The following is a 23,647-nucleotide window of genomic DNA, read 5'->3' on the forward strand; positions in this document are numbered from 1 at the left end:
TATTTATGTTCCCCTTTCGCCACGCAGTTTCTGTACAGCAGTCTAATCCTCTTTCAGCTTCACTCACATTAGAGAGAAGAAACATAATTAGCAACGTAAACACTCACAATGCTCTCAAATGGCAAAATCAGAAACATAATATATGCTGTGGATATTCCTGCTCTCAATGAAACAGATATACCTGCAAACTAGCTTTCCTTTCATCATCCCATCCGCATCGATTTTTATATGGCTTATTGTTGTACAAGAATGTGGGTCATTGCGAGTACAGCTCATGCATAAACAGAAGAAGGAAGACACGTATTGCAGGTCATGCAGATGTGGGAATGCAGGGCAATGCATGCATACATATGAATATAGAAGATGCCAATACTTACTAACTGGTAGAGTCTGGAAGATTTCTATTTTACTGTATTCACCTTGACCTTTTCCGTTTACAGCTGCCACCTTTATTTCATACGTCGTGTTTGGTTCTAAATTGCTGAGAACAACGATGGCTGCAAAAAGAGGACATTTTCAAATAACCGAGGATGTTACAATTGTGAAGAATGTCCGAATAGCATTCCTGGCTATTCTTTAAAGAAACAGTCATCTTAAAGATACATTGATACACATCCTTTGAAACCAACACATGACCGTGTGTTTTCTCACATCTCTCCATGCCAGACTCCTTCCACTTCTAAGAGATGCCATAAGATGTTTACATTCCCCAAACTTAATTGTACACAATCTATTGACAGCTGACAGATGAAAGTATGCGGGCAGGGACTTAATTTCACCAAAATGCCAGGGGTAGCGGAAGTGATGTCACACGACCCTTGACCCCCTGATGACATCACAGGAAGTGATGTCATTTGACCCCAACCCAAAGTGATATCGCGGGAAGTGATGGAACACGAGCTGTCACCCGATGACAAAACAGGAAGTGGCATCACATAGCATTGTACACTATGAAAAATATGGTTACGATAGCACTATGTGATGTACATTTCATACAAGAATGGATCGTCATATGTATCCTTAAAATCAGTGTGTATAGGCCCATATTACCAAATTACTGTGAATGCAAGCAGACGTCCATGATCAAATGATAATGATGTGTTATTATATAGCACTTACGCTCGAGTGCTTTATATAGAAAAAATGTACACCCAATATCACCCAACCTGTGTTGGTTCTCATTTATCGACCTCAGAAAGATGAAAAGCTGAGTTAAAGCGTTTAAGAAAATACTAAACCAGTGACTCACCCCCTGAAGTGTGCCTGAAAAAAAATTAAATGAGTCTGGCAATTATTGTATAGAATTCCAGAAAGACACATTATTTGGTATTCCTATTCTTTCTTATTTAGGGTCGGTGCTGAAAGTGTTAGACTTGTGGCACTCCTGTCCTTTCTTATTTTTTTTAAGGGGCCTGAACAAGAAAGCCAGCCACTCCAGAACTAGAGAGCCACATGGTGCTGGTCACAACCCAGGAGATTGCATTACAAAAAAAAATAGCATATTATTTTTAGAGGTCGCAATGGAGACCTCAGAGGTCGCAGTTGCGACCTCTGGCGTCCCCTAAATGACGTCCCTGCCTGCCGGTTGAACCCAGGTTTGTGGGTAGAGAACCTAACTGCCTAGGTTTACTTGTAGGGCACGATGCCAGATAATTCCGTAATTATGTTTGAAATTGCCTCCTACCAATCAGACCATGAAGGACGACTCATCAAGCAGTGTCAAGTGACAACAAAAATAGAAGTCAGGGACCTGTATTTGTATGTATTCGGTGCACTCAAGCAGAAACGCTTACAGAACCAAGTGGGATTGGCTGCATAGCCTCGCAAGTGGGGGCCTTCAAAACGATAGCATATTAGTTGACATTTGCCATGTAACCAGGTGGCGATGGCCAGGGACACATAAATAACATGAATTGTACTCACTCAGCAGGCTCTGGATGTTTGCAAGGACATGAAGGAAAGTTCACTGGTGGGAGCGTAATGATAGTAAATACTGATTTGAATGTGGACATCTTGGTGGTGTTTTTCACACTGGGGGAAGGGAGTTCCTGTCAGGGGAGAGAGGATAGAGAAGGTGTGAAGTGATAGTTTACACTTGGGAGGACAGGGGCAGATAGATCGGGAAGGACGGTAGAACTAAGGGTCTGAGTAGAAATGTAGTGTGAGGCAGCCAAGTGGTGGTTGGGGTCTTTAAAATAAATGTATACGAATTTGAAAAGAAACCTGCTGTACATGGCAGCGGGCTTGGAGGTGGTTTAGGTCCGTGGGAGGCCAGTAGGGACGATTGGTCAGTTTGCGAGTGGCACTTTTGAAGATATTGTCAAGTGGAATAAAGAAGTTGGAGGGGGATTAGGAAGAGGCCTCCGAACATATATTCCAGACAGATTGTGTTTCGGCTGGAATCCTTATTTCCGATTTTCGTTTGCCAGTTTCACGAGATATGACACTTTGGACGCTGATGTGTTACCTATAAAAATGTTAACATTTATATAGAGAAGCAGCATTTTTATTTCATGTTCAGTCGGTAAAGATGAGTTCGGGCTGGGACGGCTTAGAATGCCACATCCAATGAACATGTCCGTGAATTGTGGACACTATCTGCAGTTGCTCTGTGGGTATCCTTAATGAGGCCGTGAATCAGACTCGGTTTCATGGTGATCCTGCAGGTAGGATCGCTTTTGAAGCCTGCACCTTCTGCCGGAAGTCATCATGACAGTAACGTATTCTTCCTCTGTGGCAGGGCAGATTTTAGAAACGTAATGTCTGAGTAAAGAAAATAATTACTGACGTTTCTCACACTTCATGCACTGAGAAAACCTCAAATGATGTTGTCAGCGCTTGACATCACAATTCATATGAGCCAACAATTGGCAAGGCCCATGGAGGAATATCACACATCATTCTGCTAGGAATTCAACTAGTGACTTTATAGGACAGATCGGCTTAAGCAGGGAACTAAAGGCGGAAGTGACTGTGGCAACGCATATGCCAATTTGTGGGAAACAGTGTTAATAAAACAAGGAAGTAATGCTCAAAATGTCAAACTCTCCACAGCACTGGTCTTTGCTAGCCGGGCATCTGCAAGTTCCCAGCTCTCACACTGAGGCTGAAAAATACTGACAGTGCGAATTGACATGTTTGATGGTGTTTCATTTCATTCCTCTGATAAGCTGTTTCCATGAGATACAGTGTTTTTTTGTTTCATATAAACCTGAATATCTGTGTGTTGTGCATCAGGAAGGCCTGGAAATGAAATACTGAATATGCCAAATTCTGCCTTTTAGACATATTTCTAAATTCAGATGGTAGGCCTCTTGTTTTGCTAGTAAAACCTTTAAGTGACTTCTCTGATTCAGACGTGTTATTAGATTCTATCGGCCGAGGGAACAGTGGTGAGGAATCGTATCTGCTTCACTCTTGATCTTGGAAATCAGAAAGGAAACAATAGGCCTGGGTTTGAAAGTCACTAATTGCATCGACACTGTATAGAAAGTAAACGTTGCTGTGTGTAATACCTTTGCACCCTACACTTTCAAACAACGCTCCAAAAGAAGTCATAATCCACCGATTTTTTTGTGATCTTTCACTCTTCTGTTTGTAGGTTGGTTGAGTTCATATTTTAAAACTTCAAAACTGTGGGCGGATGAAGGATTAGGAGTGAAATTGTATTTATGGAAGCTAATTGAAAATTCTGGAAACATTGTAATGATTGGTATTGAAATAGTATAATTTGACAGAGTGTACTCTTATAACAATAACGTGTGAAACGTTCTATGTAACTGTTACACACTTTAAATACATGCACAATAACAGGTGACACTTAAAGAGACATTCAATAAGGTTATAATCTTGGTATTTTTTTAGAATGAACAATGTTACAAAATTTCAGTCTGGCTATAAACAGTGTCGGGAGACAACCGTGAAAACAGCGAACGCATTTCGCTTGATCACATAGAGTACCATTGGTGTGCCCGCCCATTAAATAGCTGTGTGTCATGACAGAGTATTAGAAAGAGAAAGAGGTCTTTCTTGACACAGTGTAAGCCTAGTCCCATCTTGTTGTCCATGACCCACATGGTCTCTTGTTTGAGTCTATTCAGTGGGTTATGCCAGCGTGCCAGTGACCATTTATCCCATTAAGTAATCACGATTCCTACTATTCAAATTAAAAGCAACTGTCTTACAAGTTTCTGATGATTATACTTCGCCAATATGTGTGTCCACAATGAGACATATACAGTGTGTATATGGGATGTGTCACATCATTTCTCACATATTGAAGAATATAGTGACATGCATCCTCACATACAAATAGGACATCACTCCATCATTACGCAGCGTCGCTGTGGTACCAATAGCAAACACATCAGGACGTCCGACTACTGTGCAATGCATCCAACCCAACAATGTGGGGTATATAAAATTCCAAATGTATCTACAATGAAATCCAAACTTCACAGAGTATGGCATCATGGTGATGGATGTCAAAAGTTTTCAGTGCTCAGTGCATGTCTGGAATGACCCAGACTGGCGAGAATGCTACATCTGGGTGATCTCACAGCTGCATGATTTTGATGAACAGATACTCCACAAGGAGTGCCCTGCTGACGCCATACCTGGCTGCCTGCTGCACATTTTTGCTATTCCAGCACTGCGAGCGCTGCTCTTGCTGGACACGCCTCGCTTCCTGGAGGAGGCGGACTTCGTTGCGGTCACGTGATGAATCACGTGACTCACAGCCCGCATTTAGTGCCGGCTCAACCACCCTTGCGGCGTTAAGCCCTGGAGGCTGTAAGGGCTGGAGACGCTGTTTTGCTGTTTGGCTGTGTCCGTGTCCTTGTGCGGTGAGTACTCCAGTTTGGAGGTACTTTGTTCCATCAGCTACACAAGCCCCCAATTGCCATAAGGGTAAGGGGGGAGAGACAGACTCTGGCAGCTCCTTAAGCTGTCGGGCCTTCCTTACCCTGTGAACTTTTGCTTGAATTCAGAGAACCAAGTGTCTGTTGTATTCTATTTACAAGCGTTCTATTCGAACTTTGAAGGCACCCAATCCAACCACTGTGTGTCTATTGTTGTGGTACCATTGAAAAAAAAACTCAGCTTTGTATTTCATCTAATTTTCAAATTTGAATTGTTGGCCATTTCTAATTTGTTTCACATGGCCTATTTATTAACTTCGGGTATGCCTCAAAATTTACGTCAGAAGGGATTGACAATACCTGCAGCATGACTCCCTTGTCTCTCTCGTAGGATTGTCCATCTTCCTTCTGTTACTATGTTAGCTAGCTCCCATTGCACAAAGATTCCATCAACCCTTGATCACATTAGTGAAGTTCTTCCAGTTTTTGACACTGTGTCTCCTTATGAGCCCATAACGAAGGAACACACTAAAAGTGACGCTATGAGAGCGGCTCTTCCACTCTCAGACAACACAATGTTGCATACACCCTTGCCATGTATGACTACGAAAAGCAGAGGCGCTAAGCATTTAGATATACCTTTAACGTCCTCTCCATGTTTCGAACCTGAACTCTCACTACATGCTAGACACTCTGGTTCGAACAACTCGATACTGCAGGATTCTCAGAGCGTAATTAATCTTATTTCAGCCAGTTCACGTTCAGAGTGTTCACCAAGCTCCCCATCAATTTCCTTTGTCTATCCGACTCCTCGTAGAGTCCAAATACAAGTCCCACAGGAACTTACTTTTCAAAGTGCTGTGGGAAAACTCACTTCTCAGAATCCATGTAATACTTCATTAGCCAATCTGGTGGACAAAACAAACTTGCTGTTTAAGAGCGTATCTCTTGTTGCAACAACATCACCAGTGCGGACTGTATTACCAGTTGACTCTCATCTCCCTTCAGCTACCCTCCCAATAGAAGCTACGATTGCTCTATCAACATCCGACATTACTTTGGCCGCTATGCAGCTAAATCTACAAATTCTGTTTAAACTATTTGAATGTCCAGATGCCAAAGTTACTGCTCATTCAGTAGAAGCACACAAAACCTTAGTACTACTCAAGACTTTAGCTGATAATCTGTCATCGAATCCCCACGATCCTTGTCCAACTAACAATGCTCATGATGACGATATTTCAATTGTGACCATCGGATCTACAAGTCCCCTGTCCCTTAATTTTCCACCTCCGCAGATTATACCTGCATTTGCGGATATTATTACTTCTGAAGGACGGCTGAATCCGGCCACCACTCGTGATCCTGTGAATGATGCACACTCCATTCTCCCTATTGATCCTTCTACCCTAGTGCTCTCACCCCCCCAGCCCCTATGTCTTCTGCGATTACTGTTGAGAAAGGAAATGATATTCCGTCCTTACCAGCAAGAAGAAACAGAAAAAAGTCCTCCAAAATTTCTCACAAAACCCAGAAAAAAAACAAGAAAAACCCTAATCTGTTTACTCTGACATTACAGAAGCAAACTATGAAAACTTTCTTTCAAACTCTGATCCCGGTACCTGAGTCTTTGGTAGCTCCACAAGCTTCTCAAGATTCAATACAAACGCCAGTGTCTAAACAACTTTCACTTACGCTGGCTCCCGATTTAGCTTCTACTATTAGTAGTGCCAATTCTTGTCCTCTGACCCAAGCGACAATTGCTTCTTTGGCAAGTAAGCCAGTTCAAACTCTCGATCCTACACAACCGATAGCAATATCCACTTCTTTAGTGCCACCCACCTCTGGTCTGCAGAGTCCTAAACCCATTTTAGGACTTCCTACTGTACCTCTGGCTAATATTGTAGCGTCTTCTCCAAACCTGATTTTAATTGCCTCTCCTCCGTGTCAGAACCCTTTACAGTCCAATATTGGGTCTATTATCCCAGTGTTGCCTCCAGTGTCTATTAGTACCATGGCCTCTAGCCATCCTCCCTTAGATGCTTTGATTTGTGAACTTGAGTTAGCTTCCACTTGCCAACTTCCAAACAAATGCACAGGCCAAACAAATCTAGCTGTTAGTGACAAAATTGTGTCTTCAGCCACCAAAAAGAGCATCGACTCTTCCACCACAATCTCGGCGGAACAAATATGTGAGGCTGTAGATGCATATTTGGCCTCCTGCTCTCAGCCTATCCCTTCTAAGCCTTCACAAAAACCAAGTGGTCCAAATTCATCTCTGAGCCAGTGGCTCTTACCGAGTTCTATGCCAACATCCATAGTAACTCAACAATCTTCTCTGCGTACTGACAATCGCCCTCATGCTACTCCATCTCATGCTTCAGATCTATTTAAACCTAATCTAAGTGATCCTTTTTATTCTGTCAGCCACAATTCCCGAAATAACACCCCAGCGGTACCCACTTCTCATCCCTTGGCATGGCGCAAATGCCATTCTTTAATTTTGAAGTGTCGAGAAGGAAACTTTGGCACCTACGATTTAAACCGTCGTAGTGTGCTCAACATCTTCTCTGAAGTGGTGGAGCTCGAAGACATAAGCTCGAGTGACATTGAGCAGATTGAATTCATTTCTGAGAATACTTGTTCAGTGGTGCATTTGTGGATACCTTCGGGTATCTTTCTAAATACCATCTGGAAATCAAAAATGCAATTATTTTCGATGGGGTTCTTATTAGCACAAGACATAACATTTATGAATGGGGACTCTAATGTAAAGCAACCATCTAATCAATTTAGCGCAAGCCTCCCTGTGATGCAGAACATTGGTCGTGCCGAGTCGCATATGTCATAACCATTAGAAACATCTAAAGACCATCTTATTAATGTTGCTAGTTGGAACACTGGAGGTTATTCTCATCTACAAACCTCTATTGCTAACTTTCCAGTTGTTATGGACATAATAGCATTACAGGAAACTTGGCTCCTGCAAACACCTGTATGGAACAATTACGAGATTGTTCTGCTTCCAGCCATTGGGAGTCAAAGAGGTCGACCATCATCAGGATTATTGACAGGAGTAAACATATCCAGTGGTTTCGCCATTGAAGCCTGGGATTCTGTTTCTGCCTTTATCCAACTTGTCAAGATTACATGTCCAGCACATACTATTGCATTTATTAATATCTATCTCAATCCTTTAGGGTTTGACTGATACTGCTTTTTATACAGGCTTGTCCAGACTTTTAGATTTGGTATTCCTTTCCCAAGATATTACGGATACCCTTATTGTAGGTGATCTTAACTTGGACTGTATTAATCCTAAAGGAAAAATCACATTGGAGAAGGTTAAGCGATGGACCTCCTTTATGTCAAATCGCCATTTTCACATGACCAATGGTGAAATTCAAGGCGATATTCCGGCTCAGCCCACATGGCATAGGGGTTCCATATCTACTACAATACACTACATGTATACACATACCAACTTAACTGGACAAATAAGCACTTTTAAAATATTTCCACAAGTACATAGTGATCACCATCTACTAGTGCTTACAATTAAGTGGAATTATTTAACTATCAAAAGGTCATACTATACGAACGACCTAATAGTCAATAATGCTAAAACGCGCCTTCGTTGGTCAAATAGTAACTTGTCATCTCTAGCTCGTCTAATCATTTTAAATGATAGCTCTATTTGTCCAAAACAGTATACTAACCTTCTCCTTACTTTTGATTCCTGTATGAAAAGTAAGGAGTTTCATCCACACAAACATACCTTCAATCCACTAATCAAGGCTAAAAAGACTGAATATCATCGTGAAAAAAGAATGATTCTCAAAATGAATTTGCCTAACTCCATTCAACAGCTGCGAATCGTTAAAAGCAAATTCCACAATTGGATGAAACAACATCGTGCACACATTTTGCAACTAGATGGTGAACATATGCTTAAATTAATAGCAAAAAAGAATACGGCCGAAACTTGGGCAATTTTCAACCAATGTGCTAATAAATCTCAAGGTACTTTACAGGCCTCCAGTGTTACTGAGACCCAATGGATCAAACACTATTCTAGCCTATATGCAGACTCGTCGTTTGTGCCTTTGGTCAAGCTACCTAGTGATTCCGAGCGTTGGTTTCTTGCTTGTTTCCCACTTATACTTGAAGAATACATCAGACATATTAGCTCTTCTCGGGCGAAAGGCCCGGATGGCCTTAGTAATCATATGTTTAAATTGAACCCAACGAAGTGGGCTGAAATATTAAATAATCTCTTCCAATCTATCATCAGGACTCGCAAGATTCCCAACTCATGGAAAACATCTATTATATTTATTTATTTATTTATTTACATTTATAGAGCGCACTGCAGCCCATAGACATCGAGGCGCTATTACATGAAGGCGTAAGCAGCAAGATTATGTAAACATAGGAAACAAAGGTACTTAGTTACAGAGAGAGGAGCGGAACATAGTTACAAATGATGTTCGTGAGCCTGTAGATCTATAGTTCCTATTCACAAAAAGGGCGACCGCACTTTACCGTGCAATTATCGACCCATTCCCCTTCTAGATGCCCCCGGAAAGCTTTTTTCAAAACTTATTTTGAGGGACTTTGGGCCTCATTACGACCCTGGCGCTAAGTGAAAAACGATGGCGGTAAATGGTTACCGCCATCGTTTTCCGCCAGGTCCGATCATGACCCATGACCGTTAACTACGATGCCATTAGCGGCATCGTAGTTAACGCTGTCGCTAACTGCGCCAAGGGCGCGCGCACGCGACCTCCACACCGTACTTAGCGCCATGGCGGAAAGGTACGCGAATGCCGACCCAAGCGGACATGCACCTAACGCCATCACCCAGCCCGTTAAGTACCTTACCGCCATGGTGCTAATTACGCCATCGCGAACCAACCGTAAAGGGCCATGTAAAGTGAATGCAGCTGCCACAGGTGCACAGAAACAGCACAGGTGAAGGCAATACAGACTCAGGAAGTACAAAAAGAGCACACCCCACCCCTTCCCACACCCAGTCACACTCCACAATGATACCAATATGACTAGCATTGTTGGGGCTGGAGGACCTGATAGCAATGCAAGTGCTACAACAGCAACAACAACAACAGGCAGCACAGAGGAGACGCAGGAGGAGAAGGAGGGCAAGGCAGGCCCAGCAAGCCCCACTAGCAGAGCCAGTGCCTCCACGCAGGCCTCCCCCAATCCCACGCATCGGAGCCAATCCATTCAACCTCACTGCTGAGCAGATCCACACCCTGTACCGTTTGGACCAGGACACCATCACCGCCATCGTAGACATGACACACAACGACATTGTCAGCATGATAGAAACTCCAACTGCCATCCCACCCCTACTGAAGGTAGTATCTGTACTACACTTCCTGGCCACCGGCACCTACCAGCACACAGTGGGCACTTGCATGGCATTTCACAACCATTATTCTCACGAACACTCATCCAAGTGCTTGATGCCCTCCTCAAGCACACAGACGACCACATCTCATTACCACGGACTGCCCAGGAGATTGCAAACCCCAAAGTGGGTTTCCATGCACTAGCCGGCATGCCCGGTTGCATTGGTGCCATCGACTGCACCCATGTGGAATTGGTGGTTCCACGTGCCATGGAGGTACCGTACCGCAACCGGAAACAGTTCCACTCAATCAACGTGCAAATGGTCTGTGACTCCAACAAGATCATCACACATTGTTGTGCCCGATTCCCCGGATCAACCCATGATTCTATGGTCCTGAGGAACTCCACAATACCACGCTGCATGGAGCGACATGCAGGCCCAATATCCTGGCTACTCGGTGAGTCCAATGTCATGGAAGTGGGCAGGTGAATGACGTACCGATGCATACTCCACCTGGCTGAAAGGGGGGGATGATGCATACTCCACCTGGCTGAAAGGGGGGGAATGATGCATACTCCACCTGGCTGAAAGGGGGGGGGGGGAATGATGCATACTCCACCTGGCTGAAAGGGGGAGGGGGATGATGCATACTCCACCTGGCTGAAAGGGGGGGGAATGATGCATACTCCACCTGGCTGAAAGGGGGGGGGTGATGCATACTCCACCTGGCTGAAAGGGGGGGGAATGATGCATACTCCACCTGGCTGTGAGTAGCAGAGAGAACGGAGACAGAGGATACCCTGAAGCAACCCATACTCCACCCAACACCAGTAATGCCAATAGTCAATGTATGCAGCCCTACCATGTGAATGAGGTTGTGTCCCAACCATGACACAACCATCTGCAAGTGCATTCTACCAATCAGACCACATTTTCAACAATGAAAAGCACCTACATGCACGTCGCCAAACACCATCAACCGATAGGCCTGTCCCCCATAACTGCCCACGAAGGAGGCACATGACGGACAGAAACATCAACACACCATTACACAGACAGCAGGGCCCCCACAATGTCCCTGTCTACATCAGCATTTCTCACTGGGGTCATGATGAGGCCCACAGCAATGTTGCAATGATGTGCGCATTGCCATCACAGGACATGTGCCAGGCCAACTAACCAAACGGCATGAACGGACACAGTGGATGGGCACTCACAATGCACTCAACCCCTCTGCATACATTGGGTGATGGCATGCAAAACAGACCATGGGAGCCATGAGCATATACTGGTTGCATTGCGTGAATCAATTAGTGCATGTAGAAGTGAGCCAAAGTAACAGTTGGATGCAAGCCATGGTGGCACATCATGTTCTTGATCAGACGACATGACTGACACATACATTCTCGCCTACATACAGGTGATGCAGGCTATCCCCTGAAGAGGTGGCTCCTTACACCAGTCCGGAACCCGCAGAACCAGAACGAGGAGGACTTCAACCGTGCACATACACGTACTCGCGTGGTCATAGAGCAGACATTCGGCCTATTGAAGGCACGGTTCCGAAGCCTCAGCAGGTCTGGTGGGGCACTCCTGTACAGCCATGAGAAAGTGGCAAAGATCGTCATGGCATGTGTCATGCTACACAATATGTGCGTCAGACGGAATGTGCCCCAGCCCCCTGACGCAGAACTGCAACCACCTGATGATGAGGATGAGGAGGGTGCAGATGGGGCGCCACCCCATGGAGAAGGCGATGCACAGGAGGGGCGTGCAATGCGCCAAAGTATCACCGACCACTGCTTCTAGCACACACGGCTGGTGTGTATCACATGGAGACTGCACTTGGGGCACTGTGTGTCTCTGGGACATGCACACTGTGGACTGTACACCAATAAAGCACACATATGCAATGAAAATGTCCACACATTTCATTTCGGGAAAGCAAAAAGTGTATTTCAATCATAAAACGTCGTGACACAACCACACCCCCTTCCCCCTCCCCCCTGCACACCCCAACACACCCCCTCCCCCCTCCCCCCTGCACACCCCAACACACCCCTCCCACCTCCCCCCTGCACACCCCAACACGCCCCCTCCCACCTCCCCTCAGTACAACCCAACACACCCCCTCCCACCTCCCCCCTGCACACCCCAACACACCCCCTCCCACCTCCCCCCTGCACACCCCAACACACCCCATGTAGGTGTCAACAGATGCCTGTGACAGTGGCCACAGGCTGTTACAAGCCCCCTCTCCCGGCCCCCGGGGCACCCCTGGCTGTGGAGCGCAGGTTACATTCGGAACGTCGGACGGGGCTGCTCTGTGCAGAACTGGCAGCGGAGGATGTCCCTGCCTGCCCCCGTGCATGCACGTCCTGTAGGGTGTGGGTGAGCTCAGTGAGCGCACGACGCAAGCCGGCAAGTTCACCACAGATGTCTCTGGACATGGCCTGCATGGCATCCCTCAGGGTGGCAGTGCTCTGCGCTACTTCGGCCCTTAGGGTCTCCGTGGCCTGTTCAATGGTTGCCCTAGCCCCCACACATTCCGCGGCATGCTCAGTCAGCATCGTGGACAGTTGTTGCTGCCGTTCTATGATGTCCTCGAGGGATTGCTGCCCCTGCTGGGCCATGCCCAGTGCTGGTGGTGTGATGGAGGGGCTGCTCCCCTCCTGTGGACTGAGGACTGGGCATGGGGTAGAAGGCCACTCCTCTACCTCTGTGTGCCCCTGTGTGTGATCCTCATGGGGGCTGGCGTTTGACAAACAGGGGGGAATGTAGAAGGTCAGTGGGGCTTCTGACTTCGTGCTCCTCAATGTCTGAGTCTGAACATGCAGCAATTGCAGCTGTTTCACCCATGATGCTGCTGGCCGCAGACCCGGTGCCTTCTGTGGCAGGCAATGTTGGTACAGGTGGAGCTGCTGCTGCTGGCCTGCTGCCTACAGGGGTGCTTGCCGGTGGGCCGTCCGGTTTGCTTGCAGTGGATTCTGCTTGTTGTGGGGTCTGCCTCACTGCAGCTGAGGCTGAGGGTGCAGGGATGGTATTATTGGCCTTCTTGGCTCTCTTCGTCGCAGGGGTGTCCTGGTCCTCGGGGTGTGAATCTGTGCCTGTGGTGGAGCAAAGGAGGGAGGGCGTTATTGATGGGTCTGCGGACTTTGGAATGACAATGATTGACATGATTCTGGTCAGTAGATGAGGCAGATTTCAGGCAGGGCCATGCAGGTTGTCTCCTTTTTGTGTGGAATGTGGATGCAGGTATGTGGGTGCCAGCAGTGTATACAGGGTGGTGCTCGCATGTGGCTATGGGCAGTGTGGAGCTAATGTGTTGCATTTACACTCTAGGGCAACCTTGTGCTACACATGAATGGACTGCAGTGACTATGGCATGTCTTGTTTGAGGCATCTACCTTCATCGCCTGATGTCAGAGCTCCCTTTTCCATCCCTCCGACGCCTTCAATGCCTTCCATGCCAATCATGGTTGCACAAATCTCCTCCCACGGTTGGAGTTTTAGTGGGGATTCCGAACCTCCACCGGTACCCAGGGCAAGGTTGCGGTTCGCAGAGATGACGGCTCTGACCCGTATGCGAAGGTCATCCCAGCGCTTCCTGCACTGCTGTGGGGTGCGGGGTACGGTCCCCACCGCGCTGACGCGCTCGGCCACCAGGGCCCAGATGGCCTTCTTTTTCGCTATCGCTGTCCTGGTCATTTCCGGGGAGAAAACGACAGCTGCGTTGTCTTGCAGGGTCTCCGCAAGCAAGCAGAGTTCCTCCCGGCTAAATCTTTCCTGGCGCTGGCGGTCACATGCCTTCTTAACAACTTTAGACATTTTCGGGTAGTTGAATGGGTGGGTGATTGGTTGGGACAGGTGTCTGGGTTGGATCTGGTGTTGTTCGGTAGGATGGCAATGGATTGTGTTTTTAAAGATGGCCGACGTGCTGTTTCCTGTTCCGCCGCGATGACGCTATTTCCGGTTCTGCTTTTTACGGTGACCGCTAATTGCGGCCACCGCTAATTACGGTGGCCGCTAATTACGATGGCCGCTACTTATGGTGGCGGAAGTGCACCTTGCTCGACTTACGATGCCGGTAGGGGCCTTTTCCGCAATGGCGTTAATTGCATTACCGCCATGGCGTAATGCTCGTGCGCGATGGGTCGTAATGTGCCGCTCTTTACGCCATCGGCCCACGGAGTAAACGCTCATTACGCCATGGCGGTAATGACGGCAGATTTCCGCCTGGGTCGTAATGAGGCCCCTTAACATCTGGACCAAAGTAGCTCATGCAAGAGACCCATTTCACAAGGGTTTTCTTGCGGGGCTAGGCACAAATATTAACTTGTTCTGTCTTAACGCTCTTAAATCTCAAGCGCAAAATACCAAACAAGCACTTTATTTTGCTTTTGTGGATCTCCACACAGCATTTGATGCCATCTCTCATCCGATTCTCTTTGCAAAACTTACCAGAGATAAGTCTCTGCCCACTCTACAACAAATTATCCAGCTGTTGCATGGGGAAACCTCAGTGTGCATTAGACTGAACCTAGAAGGTCTTCTATCTAGAGCAATTCCAACTGCTTGTGGCCTCAAACAAGGCTGCCTTCTTGCGTCAGCAATCTTCAACTACTTTATGTATGACGTGCAAAAGGTTTTCGAGAAAATAACATCGGACTCCCCCAAGATAAACAATTGCCAGATTCAAACTTTAATGTATGCCGACGACTTGGTGTTAGTTTCCAAAACTCCAGTTGGACTACAAAAACTTCTTGATGGCTTTAATAGCTATATATTGGCCAATGACTTACATGTGAATACAACCAAAACCCAGGTTGTCGTCTACAGACCACGTAACACAATAAGATCTCTTTCATCTTGGTCCATTAATCACACAAATCTGTTGATAGTATCAAGCTATGTTTTTCTTGGTATGGTCTTTGATGTTAGTGTCACGACTAATGCTCACCTCGATGCTATTAAGTGTAAGCTTAACTCGGCTATCTCCCAAACAAAAATAATAATGCATCGATATGGTGCTTTCTCGATGCAACCAGCTGTCCTCTTTTGGAAACAAAAAGCCACCCCATGTATCCTATATGGTTTGGAGTCTCAATCACCATGGCTACCAAAAGTCTTTGATAAGTTCGAAGGCAAATTCTGGAAAGCCATTCTTCAGCTGCCTCAATGTATCCCGACAGTCTGGATACGGTATGAATTGGGTCTCACTTCTCTCTATGCTCAGTATCAGTGGAGGACATGTGCCTTTTTGCGGAAAACTCTTCTACCTCACCGTGAGCACAATATTTTACAATTTTTGTCGAATTATATTTTCCATACTGAACACTCTTTTGTCAAACAGTGGTTGCGGGCAATTTATCACACTTTGGTAGAGGCAGATGCATCGCTTAAATTGCTCTTGACCAATCCAAACAAAGTAAAACAATTAATTTACCGCAATGATTGGATTAATACTCGAAACAAATGCTTGTAATATAAGTCTGCAATCCCTGAAAAATTTCGACATAAGAGATTGGGATGTATTGAACCTTATCTCTTAAAATTTCCCTGCAAGAGAATTCGCTCAGCCATCCTCAGAATGCTCCTGAACTTATGGCACACCCGTGAACTTTTGGCCAAACGGAAGGGCAATGAGGAGGTGGCCTCTTTCTGTAGATATTGTGGTGATACTAAAGCCTTAGAAACCTTAGAGCATATACTTTCACTATGCCCTGCGCTAATTCAAAAACGCTTGAAATTTTTCTCATGGCATTGTTGCTACTTAGGGAACTTCGAATCAGTAGAAAGATGGTCCACATTATTGCTGACGACCAATGTTTCTCTTCAAATTGCTATTGTTAATTTTCTTTATGGAGTGAACTTAACCTGTTAAATAATTGTTGCTGTTTATTTGAGTTCTCTGTCATTTATCCAGGAATGGCGTGTTGAATTTTCTCGTTCTCAGTATTTCTAGTTAGACGTGTTTTATATGAACTGAATTGATTAACTTCTTTCTCTCTTTTATGGTCCATGTGAATTGTGCATCATCCTAATGTATCAATTTTAATTCTTCAATCAATTATAATGAATTCTTTCTTAAATCTTAATCTTATGTACCTTTTAAGATCAATTGTATGTAATATTATGTATTGAAAAGTTGATTTATTTCAACGATATCAATAATAATAAAAAAAATATATATATAATATATGGAACCCTCCACATTTCTCTAGTTTGTATAGCTCTCATAAGTTTAAGAATTGCCGCCCATACGTAAGCCCATTGGTCTTTTGAGATTAGTCTCCGCAATGTCTTCTCCCATCTTACCATGTATTGCCATTTTACCTCTTCCTCAGGGGCATTTATAAACTTGTAGGTGTTCGAGACAAATTTCTTATCCCTGGTGTCTGTCAAAATGTACGATTTGAATTGAGTTAGCTCCCTAGTCACAGCTTTTTTGATCCGAGGAGTTTTCAGCCAGTGATGTATTTGTTCATATTGATATCTGTATGTGGCCGTCAGGTTGAGCTGTCCCCAACCATTTTACAGCCCGCCTCCTCCCAGTTTTTAAAGGTGCCTTTTTCCACTCTGGGTGGGAATTCCAGGTTCCTAAGGGGCGTGGCTGGAAATAGCCCAAAAGTGGAAGCAAAAACACCCTCCCTTGGCAGTAGACTGGATACGAAGAGTCTGGTCGCACATAGCAATGGAGCGCATGATGTTTATGATCCAACGGGAATATCAAAAGTTCGGAAAAGACTGGGGCGGGGTTTTGGAAATCCTGCAGGGAGACTACATGGAACAATGGTGCCCGCATAACATAATAATCTTGGACCTGTTCAGTTAATAATGTTCGAATGAGTGTGAAGAGCAGACGCCTGGGAGGGGGACTTTCCGGATGAGGGTGGGGAAAGGGGGATGGGGGTTAAGGGTTAATGTTTTGTTGACTATATGTGCAGAAAGTTAATAAAACTATGGTTAAAAAAATGGAATCCTTGTGTGTGATTTTTGTAGAGGTTACAAATGTATAAATATGTATTTAGGACAAAATTCGATTTTGATATTCATGGCTAGGGGAGGTTTCTAAGGATTGTAAAAGCCAAACCATAGACTTGACATCACCTGTGTTTGAGCCAATCACTCAGATGCAAGGTGGAGATGAAGCTCTGATCCAATACCAGTCCACAGGGGTGAGTTTAGTTAAGCCGGCCCATACACCCATTTTTGTGATGTCATTTGAAAGGATACATAGAGACAGCTGACAACACATAGGGACACACACTTCTGATTCCAGCGAAGCACTCTGATCCAGCATTCAATATCCAGCATTCAACATCCTCCCAGATCCAGATGCCAAGGAACAGGCCATGCAGTAGCTGAAACAATTTCAGTTAGGCCTCAATCCTCAAAATAATCCTTTCAACCCAGTGAAGCGCTGTGTTGTGAGAAAGCATCCTGAAACTAGCATCCTGAAACTATCTGGCTTGCTACCATAATGCTTGCCTGATGAACTCACCATCCCGCTGATTTGAAATACCCAGAAACAAAAAGGGCAGATCCTGTGCAGTTCCGATGACGGGCCTAGCTGATCCAGTCCCACGCCTGATGTGCTGTCTTTCCTTGATAGATCCATCCATTGACCAGAACAGTGACTGTCAAAAATCTTAAATCCCAGTGGATTGTGAGTATAAATAGGACGCTAGAGAACTATTGTATACCTTGCATTATCTTGTTCCATTCTGATCTCCGAACTATCCCTACTTTCCCAGCCAGTAACAGTGTCAACATCTTTAGTGCTATCTTATTCGGTCTAGATGCTAAAGCACCATTTTCATAGTCAACTTTATTTGTGTAACTCTGGTCCATAAATCGCACTTTGAGTGTTTGGACTGGTGCCACCAGAGAAGGTGATGGAGATCTGTTACTGAAATCATGAATCAGTCTCAGAGCTTACTTCGTCCTGACTTGGTTGCCTAGCCTGAATGCTCTCGCGTTGAGTAAAAGCATACGCCATCTGTTCTGATTCTAAACTGAAGTCTGTGTTCAAATGCGTGTCTTTATTTTTGAAAACCACCTCTCACTTAAACCTCTATAACTCCCTCTGTTTTTTTTAAGTTTAAGATAGAAGCAAAATTTCATCTCCCACTTGTACCTAACATTCTTAGCTACCTCTACAACTCAAATTGACATTTGGAAAAGTTTTACACACGTGGATTACCTTTAAATTATTTCCCACCTGGCCTTTCAGATCTCAACTGTTTCCTTTTGATTAAATCTGTTCAAAGTGACTCCCGTAGGAATTTATAATAATTTAAGCATTTTGAACATATTTTGTGTTTTTGCTCAGCCAATTTCAAAGCCATGCCGACAGTTGAAAAGTAAAATCCGTTTTTCTCTTGTTTTTAAGGGGGGGGTGGTAGTGATATTCTGTTTGGTCTTCATTATTCCTGAACTATTTAAATTGCCTATTGGTGGGTTGAGGGGTGTTGCAGGGAGAACCCCTAAGCATGGTGCTATCTGTTCCAAACCAACTCAGAAGTATTCTTTTCTTTGCTGCATTCTTGTTTTGTTCATTACTTAATTCCCAGTGCATTAAAGATATTATTCATTGTTCCTGTCACCACATTTGTGATTGTTGGTACCTATAAAAAATATATTGTGATTTTAAATTCTAAGTAAATAAACAAATAATCACCTTTACAACTAGCCTGATTCCGGGTTCAGTGTAACCTGGGGGGTATTTTGAGGAGGGTGTGATATGAATGGTATATCATTCAGAATATTGAACTTATAGATAAAAATCAATAAGGGTTTCATTTGAGCACTACATGCTGGGCGAGACTTGGGTGTGTGCCTGATTTAAATCACTTACATGTGCCTCTCTTTGAACAGCCTTCCTGCTCCTCTTTTACTTCAGCTGGACTTCCTTAAGTTCTGGACACTTGTAAAATCTTGTTTTACTTATTCCCTTCAATGCTAACTCATACATTGCCACTGGGTGGCCTGGTTCCTCATGAAGCTGACAGGTCATAGGCCCTATATATAGTTGACACCAGTGCACCCCCACCCTTACAGCACTGCCCTTGTGGGTCTACCTCATGGTCACTGTGTAGCCCACCCTTGGGACTCCTGTGCCCCAACAGTTAGCCAGTGGCCTCCTACCTTGTCATCTATTGGCACTTTCCTTCTCGTCTCCTATCAGCCCTTGGCAATCCCTACTTCCCTTTCCATTCATGCACTTCAATTACTGCATAATGCATACATGCATTTATAGCAGCAGTGTGACCACATTTTTTGGGATAAGCTAGGGAAATACAGATTCATAAGGTTTGTACAACATTTGTAAGTTCATAAGTGCCAGTTGGTGTATGCAAGATTAATATGTTGATAGGGTTATATGTAGAGTTTTGTTTAACTGATTGGTGGATAGATGTGTGACTGTTTGAAAGCAGGCCATGAGGGAGCATTACAAATAACAGTTTTTATGATGCATGGCCTGGACTGGGGACTGCAGAGACTGCATAAAGGTCTGCAAGTCCATGCATTATGATCCTTATTATATGCTAGAGAAAACTATTTGGGACTGAACAAAGTTTCTGTGCTTTTTATTTTCTTTTCTGTAGTATACAATTGTCCATTATTTCCATTAGCATAGTAGAAAATGCTAATGGTAATGTTGGAGAAATGTATTGAATCTAACTCTTTTACTGAAAAATGCAAATTAGATGGAGTCTATAAGCTTATTATTTTGTAGTTCTATTTTTTAACTGTGAAAGGAGGTTCCTAAAGGAACCTGTTTTGGGGTGTTTTATATATATATATATTTTTTTTTTTGCAGGAAAGGTCAGGAAGTAAGGTTGGGAGGGAAATGAGGGAAGGGGCCCCAACCACAAATATCGAGCGGCAGGGTAATATGTTTGGTGTTCATTAAATCTAAGGTAGGGGGCAGTGTTTTTCCATGCTCCTTAATTACAGCCTCAAAAGCAGGTTGTTGGTTGTGGCTCCTGGGGAGGAGGAATGGCCACGGCTGATGCCATTTTCGAAGTTTAATAGCAGTTGTGCTAATATTCTTCCAGGCATGTGCTCTGTCTTGGATTGCAGATGGAAAATCAGTAAGAATGGGTCTAGGAGCTGTGCTAGGGTAAATTTATACAATACATCTGAAGACCGAAAATGAATACAAATCAGAGGTACATACAGGGAAACTAAAGTAAGGAAGCAGGAAACAGTATCACCAGAAAATGTTAATAACATTAATGTTTATCTTCATGGATACACATGAATTGAGTGTTTGAGGCCTGCTTATTGCCCATTGTATGCGTAGAATGAGCTGAGACCAAACCCCAAGGAAAGTACTTGCGAGAAGGATAACATCTAGATATATAGAACCATTTGAATTTTAATATTCTGACTGTCAGTGAACAAAACCACCAGGACTAGGTATGTCAGTGAACAAAAACAAGTGGCCCAAATATGTGATGTCATCATTGATATCATCAATGACATTTGTGATGTCATCTTTGATATCCTGGTTGTTAGTTTTAGCAGTGCGCAATGGTGGCGTGAGTTATGGTTGCTTAGCTTACCATAACTGCCGACTTTCTGAGGTTTTTCAGTTTTACCTGTAACCATAATGTCCCTTTAACTATGTTTTTTCATTGAATTTCATAGGTTTTTATTAGTGCAACTTAACCATAATGTCCTTATAGCAAAGTTTTTTCAGTGAATATAGGGACGCTATGGTTAAGTTATGGGCATAGCGTGGCAGATACTGTTGTGTAGAGAATCCCATATTCAGGTTTCAGTGGATTCATAAGGTCTACTGACTTGTTGACATGCCAAAATCAAGCCAACAACTGATATCCACTTTAACACACCCAAACTGTCTCCTTCCTAGACACAACAAGATTGCTAATTTGTTAAAGCCATTGCCTATTATGTATTGCTTCAAGCAAGACTGGAATTTCTTTTCCTTGTGTAGTCACTGGCAATAATTATCCTCTGTGTGTATGTCAGGCAGAGCTGTGACTCATTGGGATGCCCTCCTTTCTACAAGGTACAAAAGGTTGGCACATATCTTGCACTCTCAATTATAGCCAATGAATATAATCTCTTTCCTCCAAACAACTCTCTGCCTTTCTTCAACATAACAACCAGGGTCACATGTACAGGTTCACTTGGATGGTCCCCTCCACACTAGTCAAGAAAAGGTGGACTGTGTTGCACAGTCAGTTAAAGGTGCTAAATAGAATCACCCGCCTCCAAACACCCATGGAATGTATTTCTCCCTACTAGTTCCTAATAACAAATGTCCTATATGTTTATATCATGCAAGATGGTCATGGAAAGTACACTCTTTACATACAATGAAGCAGCCTATCCTACTGTAATGCTCAAACCCTTCCAGAAATAAAGAACATTTCAGTTTTTTACATCTCCCTTAGATAAATCATATTTCAGCATTCTAGCTTTTTCTAAACTACTGCAGTGTGAAGTTGCAATGAAATGCAAAGTTAAGGTCCTGCCTTATGCTTACACTAGACAAGACTTCAGTAATCACCTGCTTCTGATTATATGAGCATTCATAACACACGTTTTCAAGGTTATCTTGTAGAAATATGGGCGATTGTGACACCATTGCCCAAGGGCCCCGTCCTAAATGACAGGAAACACGTTTACTTCCGTCTGGCCCTTGAGGTTTCATTCTAGCTTTACAGCTCACATTTGCCTTTCCAATGAATTTGAACTAGACAGGGCTCTCCTGTAACCTACCAGTCTTTCAGGACATCCTGTCTCCGCTATTACTTGTCCTAACTGTGATGTAATTACAGTGAAATGTTAATAAGACCTTACTCAGCCCCACACTACTACTAAACTAGCCTTGATCTCAATCATAAAGGTGAAACCGGAACAATATGAATAGTACACCTCCTCAATCATAAAGGTGAAACAGGAACAATACGCATAGTACACCTCTTTTGCATGGGTTGAGGGTAGATTATACTCTTGAAGTGATATGATATGTAGCATGAAAGCATCCAAATCAGCAAAAGTACTGTGGTACCAAAATACAAGAAATATCAAATCTATGTTCTAAAAGAATAAAACACCTTAATCAAACTAAAAGAGCAAGCAATGCAATACAAACATCGACAACCCATCCCTGTAAATAAATACACTTGCAAAGGCACTCTCGACATCAACTTGTCAATACAGAGATACAAAACAGAGATACCCAAGCAATTGTCTTTGCAGCAATGTTCAAGTTCAAGTATGTATGCTTTAAAAAGGTAAGGAGTGATTTATTAAATGTTAGTATGGCCCTCAAAACCAGACTAGAACGACCACATAACAATTTCAGTCTTGTTCTTTGGCCTTGACAGTATCAATCCGGGAAGCTGGGAGATTTCTGAGGTATTGTTGCAGCATTGAGTTGGTGAGCTTGTTGAGTGGGTCCAAACACAATGCAGTTCACCAAACAGCAATGGCAATGGGTGCAAATAAAATTGGGACTGGCACAAGCTATATTTGGGTTGTTGTTGTTTGTAAATGCTTGAAATAGTTTGAAAGTGCAGGGAGAGCCACAGGGTGATTCTTTTCTTCCTGTAGTTCTGTGAATCCCTTTACAGACCTCTAGGTCAGGCCAATGTCAGTACTTCTTCTGTCATTCCCATTGAAAAATGCTTCTAAGTAACATGTGCCAGTCTGCCACTTGCAGTACACAGAGTCCTGGTTACCAATGTTCCAGCCACTGGAAGACTTTCCAAGAAGTAAGTATTTGGTGTCCTATGAGACCTGGGCATTGGGCCTCATTACACGGTAGCCGGTAAACCATGGTGCTTTTAGCACCATGGTCGCCGCCGGTACCATACCAGTACCACTATGGAGAAAAGGGGAATTATCACCCTATTCCAAGGTTGGCAGGGCGGTAATTCCCCCTTTCTCCATGGCCCTTCCCCATTCGCATTTTTGCCCCATAGGGCTCAATGGGAATGGGGAAGGGGCTAATTACGGTACCGCAAATTGCCAAGGTCCCTTTGCGAGTCCCATCTTTAACAGCTGGTCTACACCAGCCGTTAAGGTCAGGTCCCGCAAAGGGACCTCGCAGTAAGGCGGTAAGGGTTTACCGGTACCGGTGCCCTTACCGGTACCAGTAAACCCTTACTGCCTACCGTGTAATGAGGCTATCTGAGGAGTGGTGAGTCCATCTTCTGTCCTTGCCAGCTAGGAAGGTTGCCAGAGAATATTAGGGCATACTACTTCCAGTAGGCAGTGTCCTGTGTCCCAGTTTCTCAGTAGCAGTTCTCCCCTGAAGTGCATACAGGAACGGCCTAGCTCCATATTTGGAAATCTTTACGTCCATTGAATGGCTAAGGGCTTTGGCAGTCTATTCCCTAATAATATTCCAGTGAAACTGTCTCTT

At 44.2% G+C, this 23,647-nt stretch overlaps 1 protein-coding gene across 4 annotated transcripts in view; it reads right to left on the reverse strand.

Moving 5' to 3' along the window:
- NCAM2 (neural cell adhesion molecule 2) overlaps positions 1-23,647 on the reverse strand; it is a 1,850,180-nt gene that overhangs the window by 343,185 nt on the left and 1,483,348 nt on the right. For all 4 annotated transcript variants that reach the window (XM_069636393.1, XM_069636392.1, XM_069636394.1 and 1 more), the window contains one exon: positions 378-497. In XM_069636393.1, coding sequence (XP_069492494.1) covers positions 378-497 — 120 coding nt within the window. The remainder of the gene's footprint in view (positions 1-377; positions 498-23,647) is intronic.

Source organism: Ambystoma mexicanum, chromosome 7p (assembly GCF_040938575.1).
Source record: "Ambystoma mexicanum isolate Mex_15411 chromosome 7p, UKY_AmexF1_1, whole genome shotgun sequence".
Taxonomy (NCBI): Eukaryota; Metazoa; Chordata; class Amphibia; order Caudata; family Ambystomatidae; genus Ambystoma; species Ambystoma mexicanum.